This window comes from Gobius niger (assembly GCF_951799975.1).
Source record: "Gobius niger genome assembly, chromosome: 3".
Taxonomy (NCBI): Eukaryota; Metazoa; Chordata; class Actinopteri; order Gobiiformes; family Gobiidae; genus Gobius; species Gobius niger.
This window is the reverse complement of record NC_136854.1, coordinates 34112404-34126251: the sequence shown is the minus strand read 5'-3', so window position 1 is coordinate 34126251 and position 13848 is coordinate 34112404. Positions and strand designations below refer to the sequence as shown.

At 39.8% G+C, this 13848-nt stretch overlaps 1 protein-coding gene across 6 annotated transcripts in view; it reads left to right on the top strand.

The window, feature by feature from the left end:
* Positions 1-13848, top strand: part of sh3pxd2aa (SH3 and PX domains 2Aa) — a 179335-nt gene that overhangs the window by 53283 nt on the left and 112204 nt on the right. For all 6 annotated transcript variants that reach the window (XM_079553291.1, XM_079553290.1, XM_079553294.1 and 3 more), the window contains exons 3-4: positions 6488-6563; positions 9963-10039. In XM_079553291.1, the coding sequence (XP_079409417.1) occupies positions 6488-6563; positions 9963-10039 (153 nt within the window). The remainder of the gene's footprint in view (positions 1-6487; positions 6564-9962; positions 10040-13848) is intronic.

Here is a 13848-nt window from a genome sequence, read left to right as displayed (position 1 = left end):
CATAAATGGACTAACTTGCATCTAGCCCCTTTAAAGGAAGCTACATGGTTGTTTCAACCAAACAACCAAAAGAAAAGGGGGGTAATTTATCATGGTAGGTGCTAAATAATGGGTACAAGCTGAAGAATAAAATATGGTAGTTTGTAGGCATGTTGCACTTAATTTACCATTTGATGTTGCCTGTATTACAGTAATAGGGCCCCAAATCTGATGTGTAAATAAGACAATGCTGAGTGAGTAAAAACGCATATATGACTATGCTGCTGACCCACTTGCAAGTCGCTTTGCACATGAGCAAACACTTGGTAAATGACCCCCATAGTCTTTCATTAAATACATTAACATTATTGTTCTGTTCTATGGTAGCCTGGCCTTAGCCATCCGTAAAGTCCGGTCAATTATAATTTTCCTACATGTACGTCTGGGCTTGATCTCAGTGGCTGTGTTACATTGGTTGACTTTCTACCCACCATTCAGCGAGCGGGGGAGGTGGGGCTTGTAGGTGACGTCAAGCATTCGGCCGATTTGTTGGTTGTAGTTTGGCAATGGCGGCGGATACGAAAGGCATGGAAGCTCTTCAATCCGTCCTGGCTCGGCTCCCAAATATCCAGAAATTAAAATGGAAGCCTTGGAATGTGTAAGGAATGCCCCCAAGAGTTTTGATCGAGTTATGATCGAGTTATGATCGAGTTATGATCGAGTTATGATCGAGTTATGATAGAGTTATGATAGAGTTATGATAGAGTTATAATAGAGTTATGATAGAGTTATGATAGCTGCTTCACTCACTCGGACGCATTACATACGTCACGACCAAACGCTAGCGAAAATCAGATCCAATCGTTTCAAAGGAGTTCACCCCTCCCACCTGATAACGATGTTGTTGTTCTACTTCGCCTTCATTTATATCTGTATTGTAAACCAAGTATTGTTAAATTATCGGTATCTAAAAAAATTAACAGTACCCAGCCCTACATGTATGTGTTTTTTTTTTTTTTTTTCATTTCCTCTCTCCACAAGCAATTTGGTTGACTCTCTCAGGTTATGTTTTTACCAGTGTTAACATTTTGCATTTCATAACTACTGATGCACTATGAATGGAAAACAGATAAAAGCCAATTCATGCTTGATCTTTGGGGCTCACCAGAACTCAATGTCAGCTTCTCTGTTTGAATAACGCAATAAAACAAGCGCTGAAAGCCTTTAGCGAGAAAGGCTTAGTCTAGGAGGCACATTTGAACGACGAAATGATCAGATCGAGTCTATTTGAACTTTGAAAACACGGAGAAGCACCGTCTCACGACATCAGCAGGTGGATGCTCTGGAGAAGGCGGCAGACTGAATATGAAGGGTTTTGCATGAATGAACCAAACACGGCTCCATTAGTGTTTTTGATGAGACACGTCACATGATTTAAATGCTTCAAAATATCAGGTAAGCATAATACGTGCCCAAACACAAAACGGAGGGGGTAAAAATGTGGCGTCAGACTTTAAATGCGCTGTGCCAGCTCAGCATCTGGCCCCGTTTGGAGCAGGTCCGTCATCCATCCGTCTCTTTCTATGTCTTTCTTGTGGATTGTAGATTCAGCAGCATTTTTTACTGTGTTTACGAAGCAGTGGAGACCGAGAGAGAGACAGAGAGAGAGAGTCTAGCACCTGTGAGTTTAGTGCTGTCAGCAGTGGAGCCCATAATACAGTTGGAATAACAGCACATTTGGTGACAGGGTGCCACATAACTCTGTTAAAGAAGTCATTTGTAACTTTTACAGATTTGCTTCCACTTAACATAGAACACTTACACAGCGCAAATTCAGAACGCTAGAAAACGTTGACAGTGTTAGAAACGTGGGCGCGGAAGTTTGTTGGTTTGTTCTGGACATTTATTTATCTATTCATGTACTTTTAGCATATGTTCTTTGGTTATCTAACTTTGAAAAACTTGTACATGTCCCTTCTGGAACAGGGAGTCGAAAAAAGATACTGGTATCGGATACTGGAAAAAATACAATATCGGATATCGGCTACAAATATCCGATACTGAACCGATACCAGTTTTGGCTCTCACCGCTTTAAAAACACAACTTTCACCAACGAAATCTCAGTGAATATGGGCATGCTCATTTTAAAGCTAAGGACCTGGAGACTTTAATCGCTCAGTTAGTTTTAACATTAGCATGCTAAAGCTAGCAGCAGCATGCTAATGCTAACGTCACATAATCAAGGCTGGGTCAGAAACTAAGATTGAAATACCTATAGAAGCCTAATAAAATATAATAGCCACTGCTGAAGTGGCCAAGTGTTTGTATTTTAGTTTATGAAATGTTGTTGAAGAATAACTGATACAACATATTAGTTATGCATTGTGATTGTAATGATCAGATCATTTTATGTGAGTTGTTTATATTAATGCAACCTAAAATCCTGTCATGTAGCCAAGAATATAACGTCTAGTGATCCTGGTTCAATATTTTCTATTTGTTTATTAATTGATATAACCAACAATTGATCTGGAACATCATGACAAGAAATTAGCAGACTTTATTGAATGGAGAAAATGGAGAAAAGAGGAAAAATCACGTTTAAGATATCGGATATCGGCTGATACTCAAACCCCCAGTATCGGTATCGGAAGCAAAAAAGCTGGAACGGTGCATCTCTATTCTGAGTCTCAGTAGGACTTGTATAAGTCAAAGCAATAATAAGTTCTTGTCATTTTAAAGCATGGCAAATCACAAATGAATAACAATGATACAAGAACATGAAGAAAGAAGTCATGTTTCTATTAAACTGAATTTCCACACATGCTAGATACATAGAAGGGACATACTGTACGGTGTTTTCACCCGAGACACATTTGTAATATCGCCTTCCTTTGTCTGGTTGTGGCTGGATAGATTTACGATTCTTATCAAGCCCTTCCAGTGTATTGTCACTGCATATGGAAGCAAGATGTGCCCCGACTATTGAGTCTGTTTGTTGATACTTACTGTATGTTTTGCTTTTGGACCATATTACTCCATTTTCTGTTTATGTATCTTAATACAGAATTCTTCCCGCACCTCCCCCCATTGATTGTTTTCATATTTTAAAGTGTATTGACGCTCCTTTTTCATTTGAGGTTGTCCAAGGAGGCCTTTCATGTATTCCTGTGTCAGTGGATTTGACTCCTCTATATTTAACTAAGTTTGAACCTGGGTAATTTATTAAAACATCTTTTTACAGCCAGGTCAGGCATTTCTTATACCCACAATTAAACAATAGTCCTATCTTATGCTGTGATAGTATCTGAGATCCAGCAGTGCAATGCCCCTAATCTGTCTCCTGAGAGATTTATGAATGGTCAAAGTGAGCAAACAATGCCAACAGACCCGACACTTACTTGCACCTTCTGACCTCTGCTGCTTCGTTCTATGTCTCTTTTATGTTCTTTCTATGTTCTGTATCTTCTCCAACGCCCTTGTTCTATCGCTCCCATCCTCCCGTCTGCACCTTGAGCTTCAGCGTCAGCGTTTCTCTCTCCTTAACCCTGTTTCGTGTCCCCCGCGCTGTTGAATAAATCTCAGCTCGTTTGACTCCGGTGTCACCCCCACGGCAAGTGCAGTCACCGCTGCTCCGCGCCCTGGGACCGGAGTGTGGAGTCAGGCTTTGGTTCGGTGAGGGAAGCGTGTGATAGGAACATGGCTCCCTGGGATTAGGCAGAGCGAGACATGCGAATAAAGTGTCAGATGGAAATAGATGGTAATAGTTTTAAAGGTGGAAAATATCCCAAGTGTGATGTTTTGTTTTAGAGCTTGGAGCTGCATGGTAACGCTTGTTTGGGAGGCCACCGGGTTAAGGTGCCTGCACTGTCTGAAGCAGAAGTTAAACAAGAGTCTGGGATTTGTTTTTGCACGTTTTCACCAGAAAGAAGTGACTCAGGAACATGACATTTGAGCGTTACCTCACAAACATAATATTAATTTCACAAGCAAGAGTCATTTACACACACTCCACTTTTATGTTAAAAAAACAACAGCAAAGGAAAAAAGGAATCAGAGAGCTGTGTGGATTGAGGTTTATTCCTTTTTAGCTATTTTTATGGAGTTGCCAAGCCTCTAAAACGTGTTTGTTAGCCGTTATAAATACAGACAGCATCTCTGGAATCGCCCGTATATGGTCATGTTTGAAAACAGTTAAGGGGGAAAACAATTTGGAAAAAAATCTAAGCTTTCTCTAATTATTCAAAAACAACTTTAACAAAATCATGAATTATGAATAAAGATGCAAAGACACGGTGCGGGGCAAAGTGGTTCAACAGCCCAAAAATACATAAATAGCGGAGAATGCCAACATGATGCTTCAGGTTAGCATCGCGCTAATGCAAACGGCTAACTAGCACTAGCTACAACTGCCGTTTTTTCACTTCTACGGAACAATCTTCTGTGAGAAAATATCTATATGGGCCCGATTTAGGCCTGACTTTATTTATGTGTGATAAATAAGTTCATATTCCACCAGAAAATGCCTAAAAGAGTGGAAAATGGTGTTTATCTAAAGATTCTATTTTCCCCCTAGGCGAAGCCACGCCCCCTTCTATGACGAGATGCCGTCTGTATCTATCTATGAAGCTATGTTTATAGTGTGTCACCATGGCAACTGCTCTCTAAATAATTGCTGCGCCGCAGTTCATGTGCATTTCCCAACTGGGGAAAACGTTTCCCCAGTTGGGAAATGCACATGAACGCTCGCTCAACTCGGGAAAATAACTCAGGGAACTCACTTCTTTTATCGTCTAATGTGAGTTTTTTTTGTAAAACTCTGCTACGATCTTGAGTTTAGTGTGAATTGTCATCCTCTGGAGTAACATATTTGCGAGATAAATGCCCAACATCATCCATAGCAAAAACAATTTTACATGATTTTATAAAATTCACAAACCAAATTTTAACTTTTGAGACGCTAACACCCAAGTCAAATGGCTCATGAACACAGACATCACATTTCCGACAATGATCACCCCAGTCCACATGAATGCAGCAAGCAATGAAATCAATCATCGGAAAACAAAAATCTTTCTTCACTTAGCAATAACATATTCAGTTCATAATTAAACATTTTAAACACGTCATTACAATTTGAATGAAGCACGTGTTAGTAGAGGTGAAAGCTACAAGGCTGGCAGGTTTCTGAAATAACAAGACCCCGTGAGGAAACAATTTGTTTAGGGCAAATATTATATTCCCTATTAATTGCAGCCTTTGGGGTTTGCTAATTGTTTGTTCGTTGAAATGGCAATTTCTAATTTCTCAAGCAGCCAAAGACGGTGTTTGTAGTGTTGGTTGCTCTTTTCTGCTGTGGTTGTGGTTTTCATCTGGAATTGTTTATATATATTATGTCCTATATTATGTACTTATTGCAGATACTTTGGTTGGTTTGAGGGAAAGTGCATTTTAGAATGTTTTAACCAACTAATATGATAAGACATGGCCATTAGAATACCGACTAAAACTTCAACAATTTCCACTTTAGGTGTCATGGAAACTAACTCATTATTTCATTCTCATTTAGAGGTTGACTGATATGGGTTTTTAAGTTAACTTATGTTTTATTGGTCCCCGTGGGGAAATTCGTTCTCTGCATTTGGCCCATCCTCAATGCCTCTGGGGCAAAACCTGTAGGAGCAGTGAGCTGCCAGCGTGGGCCGGCACTCGGGAGCCCATATCCAGAAGTGAAGCCAGGCTAATAGTCTGAAACACCTGGCTGGAGAATTAGCCTATTTTACATGTTTTACGTGGTTGCTGTGACAGCAGGGGGCTCTGTATGAAGGGCTCATTTATTCAGGATTTAGTTGGTGCTTCAGAGGGAGCTTTTTTACAAGACAAAAATCAGCAGATCCCAAAACTAAAACGTCTATTTCTTATGGTTCCGAAATTATAAGCAGAAGTCTGCAACATAAAATGTAATATATACAATCCGAGGTGAACAAACTTGTGACCAATCTTCACCGCGAGGTCTCTCAGCTTCCCTGAGGCCTAGCCAGCTCTGACTGAACTCTTTCCAATGCAAGGGGGAGGTCATTATCACTTTCGGTTCCAGAGACATTGGCCTTTGATTTGGCATGATATCGGCTGATACCCATATATCGGTACACCTCTAATCTCAACTGAACCCTCAACGTTTCGGACAAAGTGTCAAAAGAAATGATAAAGAATATCAAAACCTCTCATCCTTTCAAAACTCAACTCATTTGGCCTCTGTTGCCATGTTGTGACTTCGCCTGCATGCCCTAGTTTTTTTTATTGCATTCATAATATCTTCCGTCAAAGCTCTTGAAGATGTTTATGCTGTGTATGAACTCGCAACACACGAAGTTCTAAAAGTAACACCAAACGTCTCACAAAATCACTGCATCAAAAGACATTTACACCTGTATTATCCAACGCTAAACACGTCGAATCAGCGCTGCACATTTCCTAACCGCTTTCTTCTCTTTTTTTTTTCCACAGATGCAGATCCTGGACAAGTTCCCAATTGAGGGAGGGCAGAAAGACCCCAAGAAGAGGATCATCCCATTTCTCCCAGGTAGCCCTTTGCCCATCTCCAGTTTGTCTGAACATTAATAATTCATGCCTGGCACTTTCATGGCGTCAATATGAGCTGCCGACTGCATGTGTGTGTATTGATCGGAGAGGTGTACCATGTTACTGCTGCTGACTCTGTGAATTTCAATCTGAACTGTGTCCAATCCTGTATTGTATATTCCCATATGACATTTTGAGATGTTTTAGGGACTTCTGAGCACACAGGATATGGTATGTTTGTATACACTGCTTCCTGTTGCACATACCTCATTGGATCTTTGATTTGGTTGCTCTACATATTGTCATTTTACAATTTTAGCCTTCAAAAGTTTGGGGGGTTTGGATGAGATGATGTAAGATTTTTTGTGTGTTGAATGAAACTGGAGGAAAGCATTTGTTTTTGCTTGAGCTCAGGTTTTTAAAAAACGTCTGTCCAAGTTCATGAATCAGCTAAAAATCGAATACAAAATCAATATGCCCAATCCCGTCAGACCTTGGAAGCTAAGCAGGGAAGGGCCTGGTCGGTACTTGGATGGAAGACCGTTTGGTAACACCAGGAAGCCTAGCGAATGTAGTGAGTGAGTGAGTGGTTGGTGGTGGTCGGAGGGGCCGATGGCGCAGACTGGTTGCCTCGCTTCCGTCAGTCTACCCCAGGGCAGCTGTGGCTACAATAGTAGCTTACCACCACCGAGTATGGAGTGAACGAATAGTGCAATGTAAAGCGTCTTTGAGTGTCCAGAAAAGCGCTATATAAAACCAATGCATTATTATTATTATTAATATGAGATATCATCCAGCCTTAGTTAAAGCACAAAGGCACATAATGGCATGTATAATTAGCTGATTGTTTCTGTTTTCTTCAGTTTGATTAACACTACTGTGTGTGAAAAATCTTGTAATTACAGATTCATTCGGGATTTTCTCGGTTCTAGCTGATTATTTATCACATTTTTAATTGTAGTTTGTCTTTGTCAAGTTAACCTTGAAGGGATATTTCAGGATTTTTGACATAGGGCATCATTTCCTAGTGTTTATGAATTCTGGAGATTTTAAAAAATTTTTTATTCATGCAGTCCTTATATTTGAAGAGTTTAGTGGTGCTAGGCTAGTGCTAGGCTAGCGCATGTCTATGGTAACTAGTAGCCTGCATTAAAAAGCTCCTTTGTGAATTCCACGTGTAGTAATGCCGGCCGCAGGTAAAGAAACTACTGTAGATCCGGTAACCTAGCAGATCACTCCGCCGCTGCGTAGCTTACAACCAGGAAGCTGATGCTGCTCAAATATACGTTCTTTTAAATGCAACATGGTTATATTTCAAAAAATTATTCAGTCAACACAGACATTTACATCAGTAGTCTGGTGTTATAAGTGATTTGCCTCAGGTGCACTGTGCTTTAGTACAGGCAATGTAACATTTTCAATTGCAATGATATCATTACTGCAATACTGGTCATCATAGTTTACAGTGCCTTCTTATTTATGTATTCGTTTTGATTTATTTCATTGATGTAGGCTATTATATTGTATTTAGCATACTTATTCATGCAAGTTATTTTCTTTTCCCAGAGCTCTATCAGCACAATGCTAATTTTAGCCTGATAAATGCAGTAAGTCATGTGAACATTGGCCTTGTGACATTCAAGTTCACGGCGGACCACAGGAGCAGGAGGCTCTGATCGATCGCTCTGTTTGTGGAGTTCAGCACTCGAGGGGCAGAGAGAGAGAGAGAGAGAGAGAGAGAAACAGTCTGCTAATCACACACTCCATGTCCTGTCCCGTTTGAGAGAGAGACACGGTGCACATTATGTACACTAGAGCTGGGAAACCAATCGCAATAAAAGCAAAATTGCAATTCAAATAGCCTCAGTGAGCAAATTCAGCCCTGTACAGTAGTTTTCTCTTGTCATGTGATTATAGTGGAAGCCATTCATGTATTCTTTGCGCACAGAGATTTCCTAAGTAGCATTTCTAATGAGCAGCGCTCTGTAACAACACGCCTATCACTTGAGACTGGAAATAGAGAGCTTAGCATGTGCACATAATGTTTCCCGGCGGGGGGGCTGGGAGGGTGAGGGGCCCACTGTCTGCACAATATGTGGCCTCTGTGCAGTGAAATCCTATTTGTTATTTAGAAAGCCATGTCACAGCAGAGGTTAAAGGATCTATAGGGGAACAGCTGGGCCCTTGTGTAGGTCTGAGAGAGATACTGTGCATGTGGTGTGGATGATATACGTTACAGACATCTGCTGGTGGATTTGAGTATTGCAGCTGTTGCCACTGAGGGATAATGTTGTGTTTTGTGTTGCATTGACCCAAAATACAAAAAAACAAACTGTGACACCATAGTGCAGCGGTAGGCAACCACTATTTGAAGAGCCAAATGCAGCTCTTTTAAGTCTGTGGTGCGGCTCTTTGGTGAAACAATCCTAGATAAATGTTCTTCAGTCATTGTCTGTACGTTGCAGTAAAAAAGTACACCCATAATGTGAGTGAAAATCTGCAATAGTATGAGGCAAGATCTATCCCAGAAAGAAGGCTGTGACTTTTGTTGGAATTTTGCAGGGAAGGACCATCTAGAGAAGATGTGGCCAAAGTTTTTGATGCGAGGGCACATTAAAAGAGCAACACAATAGCAGCAGTTATCTTTTTTTTTAAGCATTATCTTTCTTTATGTCAATGAAAACATTTGTGTTTTTCCCTCTTATTAGGCAATGCTTATCGGGCTTGGTCGTGCTTTGAGGGACGGATTGAAGGGCTAGGCGGGTCACATCTGGATTTTAAAAAGATTTTACATATTTTTTAAAACTTTTAATTTATTTATTCATTATCAGACTATCAATAAAAAAATGTATATGCTTTGTTGTTTGCAGATGAACGGATATAATTGCAGCTCTTTTTAGACTTTTTTTTGGTTCAAAACTGACAAAAGTGGCTCTTTTGATGAACCTTGCCCTTGCATTAGCACAAACAAAATAATGTATGTGAAGGTCTTGCATACATTGATAATGTGTAGATGAGTCTATAATGCCTTTCCCCCCATAATATCAAGTAATTTCTTATCATTTTATCCATTCTGACAAAGATGGAAGTCCTAAAACTACAAGTAAGCACAATATCAATTCCCTTTGCCAATAAATGTCTAGTTTTGCGGTGAACATATTGAAGGTAAACCGTAGTCTGTAAAGTGTCTGTGCATTCTGTCTGTGCAAAGAATTTGCCCCACCTAAGGCCCATAGTGGTTGGCGTCATGACCATATCTTTACCTTTTCATATCAAGACTACGACTGTAGCTAAATATGAGTTGGTTTAGTGTAGAGATTCTTGGAGCACTGTAATAAATTATAATTTTGATCACAGGTGGACACAATTCTCATGCCCGTGTCTGTCTTCTCTTGTCCAGGCAAAATCCTGTTTCGAAGGAGCCATGTCCGCGATGTGGCCATGAAGAGGCTGCGCTTCATTGACGACTATTGCAGGGTATGTAAACAACCCACTTTACTCTGTGCAAATGTGTCTCTAAGGGGATTGTCCCTTGTCTGTAGGGGGGGGTCATAGGCCATACCCTCTCCCACCCTTTTTATAGGCTCCAGACATGATTTGTGAGGATTGGATGCATGGTGTAATGTTTGGAGAGAGAACTCAATGCGTGGGACTGGGTCTGTTATTATACATACAAGGTCTTTTTTCCTAAATTTACTTTGATTTTAATCATGTTTATATGGTACATTTTTTGCCTAGATGGAACAAACTGTTGAAATGGTCTAGTAATGCGTCACAATCATATTGTTGTTGCAATATTCAAGACAGTTACTATGTTGCCATTTTATTTCTCATATTGTAGCCCTAGTTGAGATCCTCTGCTGATTGTAATTAAAGGTTTGCTTGAAAATCTTTTTTTTGTCCTTTCGGGTCAGCTACAATCAAAGTGTTATGGGTTCATATTGTATCACCCATGCAGATTTAACATTTTACACAATATACACACAAAAAGGTGATTATTATGTTATTAGATACCTATGCTAACATGTGCACGTGACCTTTATTGGTGTCACTTAAATTTGCATTTCACAAAAACCCTTAGGCGTGAATAGATAATTAACCATTAACCATCTTCATGTATGAGTTCATATTTATTCCGTCAACATGTTTCACTGCTCTCAAATGAAGCAGATCTGAGGATTATTACAGGAGTGAAGGCAATTCAAAATGTGAGCAGAAGGCCATGTGTTAAAAATATTACAATTGATAGTATTATTGACACCGAGGAACCTTTGAAAATTTAATTGAATTGTCTGGGGTTTAATGTTGTGTCTGGGAATGTTTTGGGCGATACCAGGCACTGCACACTCTGTTTTGTTCCATCACTTTACAATGGTGACAATTAATGGAAAAAATAAGTGTTGCGTGTTAGTATTGTCATAAACAGACAAACCATAAACAAATGTATTTTGTCTTGAACACATGTAGTAGTGCCCGCAAGGTTCACACACATACTGCCCACTTTTGAAACATTTTTGTAAGGCTCTATAGCTACTTCATGAAATTTGTCATTCTGTAAACAGCCCAGTCTAGACATCAAGAAAAGAACAATGAAATCAATTATAGCAAGACACATTTTCTTTCATATTCTTGATCCAGAAAACCCTCCCAAAACAAAACACCTTAATCAAAATTCGAGATGCACCGATCCAGCTTTTTTGCTACCGATACTGGGGTTTGAGTATCTGTCAATATCTGATATATTTACAGATGCCAAGAGACTTTCTTAAAAGTGGCTTTCTCTGAGTGAAAAATTTCATTGATTTTTCTCCATTTTAAGATCAATAAAGTCATATTTTATTGTCATTTACAGATCAATTATATCTATTGATAAACTCTTGGATAAACATTTAACTGACTTTTCTACACTAAATATCCTTGGGCATATGACAGGCTTTAGGTTCAACTGAAGTGATCTGATCAATCTGAACCAGCCTTGATTAGTGTTCCCTAGCATTAGCATGCTCCTGCTAGCTTTAGCATGCTATTGCTAACCACAGTATTTTGCGCGGTGATCAAAAATACATTTGCGAAGGTTAAAACTAACTCGGCGATTAAATTCTCCAGGTTTTTAGCAAATGATATACAGCATGCCAATATTCACTTGGATTTAGGTGGTTGTGTTTTAAGGTGTTGAGAGCCAAAACTGGTATCGGTTCAGATCGGATATTTGTAGCCGATACCCGATACTATTTTTTTCCATTATCTGCTCCGATATCCGATACCAGTATCGGATCAGTGCATCCCTAATCAAAATGTAGGCTACTTCATGTATCTCGTGGCCAGTGCAATGGAAACAGATCAAAACTTTTTTTTTACTTTTTACGACTTATAGGATTTGTCCATAGCTTTGCCTCAGCCTAATGCTGTTTATCTTTAAATCTTTGATCACCGATTTGTTCATTGCTGCAAACAGATTGACCCAGTTACACATCCAACTTTTTTAATTGCTCGAGCTCTTTGGTCTTTATCCCGCAAATCGCTTGCTCCCGATTGCTGTCCTCTTCATCCAAAAGCTTGAAACCCTTGCCATCTCATTTCCTGTTTCCTTTTTTTGCTTTATTTTGTTTCCAAATCAAATCTTGCCCTTCCCAGTTCCAGTTGCACGGGAGAGATACATTTCCACCACATTTGGGCTTTCATGTTTTTCTCCCCATACGCTCAATTAAGGAAGCGGCAAAGTTGGCCTGCATTAGGAAAGGTTACATACTGTATCGGCCTGGTAATTGGGACCAAAGGATTTCAGAAAACTCCAAGGCAATTACGCACACATCCGAAATGAACCGGGCAAAGTGACTTCTCATTACCCAAATAACCTTAGGCAGTTTAATGTTTGGAGTTGTTACAGAGAACATGTTTTTTAGCTGAAAACCGGAGTGTGCGACGGTGTTTACTTCCGACATCCTGTTTATGAAGCGAACAAGAAAAATGGAAGCATAATTACCCGGTGTTTCTCAGCGGATATGCTCTCGGGAGACGGAGATATCCAGTGAGCCAGCTGTTGGAGCGCCACAAGATGCATTTTTCTTCCTCAAATCATGTCCACCACTGAGGAAATGTGCAGACAGCCATGTGTCTCCGTTTCACATATTGGCCAAGTCCTCTGCATGTTCTTCCGATGTTACTGTGAGCATGTCTTAGTTTTAGCTTCTAGAGTCACCTGAGCTGCTCTTCAAGGTTGCTCTGTAGTTTACCACTCAGTTTGGAAATGGCATGGCAACTGTATCAATGTGTTTACCTGAAAAATAATACCATGTTTCTGGTAATTTGCCTCATTCATACTCGGTTAGGTTTTGGGTCTGGTCTTTTCTACCCATCCACATGCAGCAATAACACAAGACAAACCATTTGTCAGTAATATATCTTTGTTATAGATGCCAAGTTAACACATGAGGCTTACTCTGCTTCATGTGTTGCCATCTGTTCTCTCTTCATTCTCCAGCTGCCTCCAGTCGTACATAATACCCATGGTTTGTTCAACTATTGACTTAAAATACTCACTCGTCCTGTCTCTGTAATTGCCCAGTTACTATAAAATACTATAATTCTGTGCGCTGCATCCTGCCCAAAGCACAGAGATGTCAAGAAAAGATGCTGGCCATAAATCTTTCATCAAGTCATCAAATTTTTTCAATAACTTTTGGTCTATACAAGATTTTTGCTATAGATCTAATTGCCTAAAAAGAAATAGGCACGCACATCCAAAGGCAGTGAAACCTGCGTGCTGGATCCAAAATAAGAATACAGTGATTTAAAGTAAGGGTCCTCACAGCATTGAAAGCTCCCAATTTGTTTTAATAGTAACCCATAGTTGTGGTGTTGGTGGGAGTATGGCAACTGTGGCTTGTGGATCATGTTAATGTTAATTCTGTGACACCATCCCTCATGTGTAGAGCTGTGGGTCATCTGATTGGTCAGGTGACCACTTAACACTTAAAGGTGTGTCGCTCTCATGTCTGATGAAGGGCATGTGACCCGAAATCACCAAAAAAACACGAAAGTCACATTTACCTACCATAATGGTGTAAGAAACTATTTTTAAAAAAATGGGAGCTTTCACTGTTGTGTGGAGTGTTACTTCACTTCACTAATTCACTGGATATAGATCTAAACACAATTGTAATCCATTTTATTAAAAAAAGGGTAATGGTCTGTCTGTCTGCATTTCATTCTGGGGCATGTATTTATTTCTGAATTGGTTAATCATCAACATTGATTGGCTATTTTTAACCCTTTGAAGGTCCATA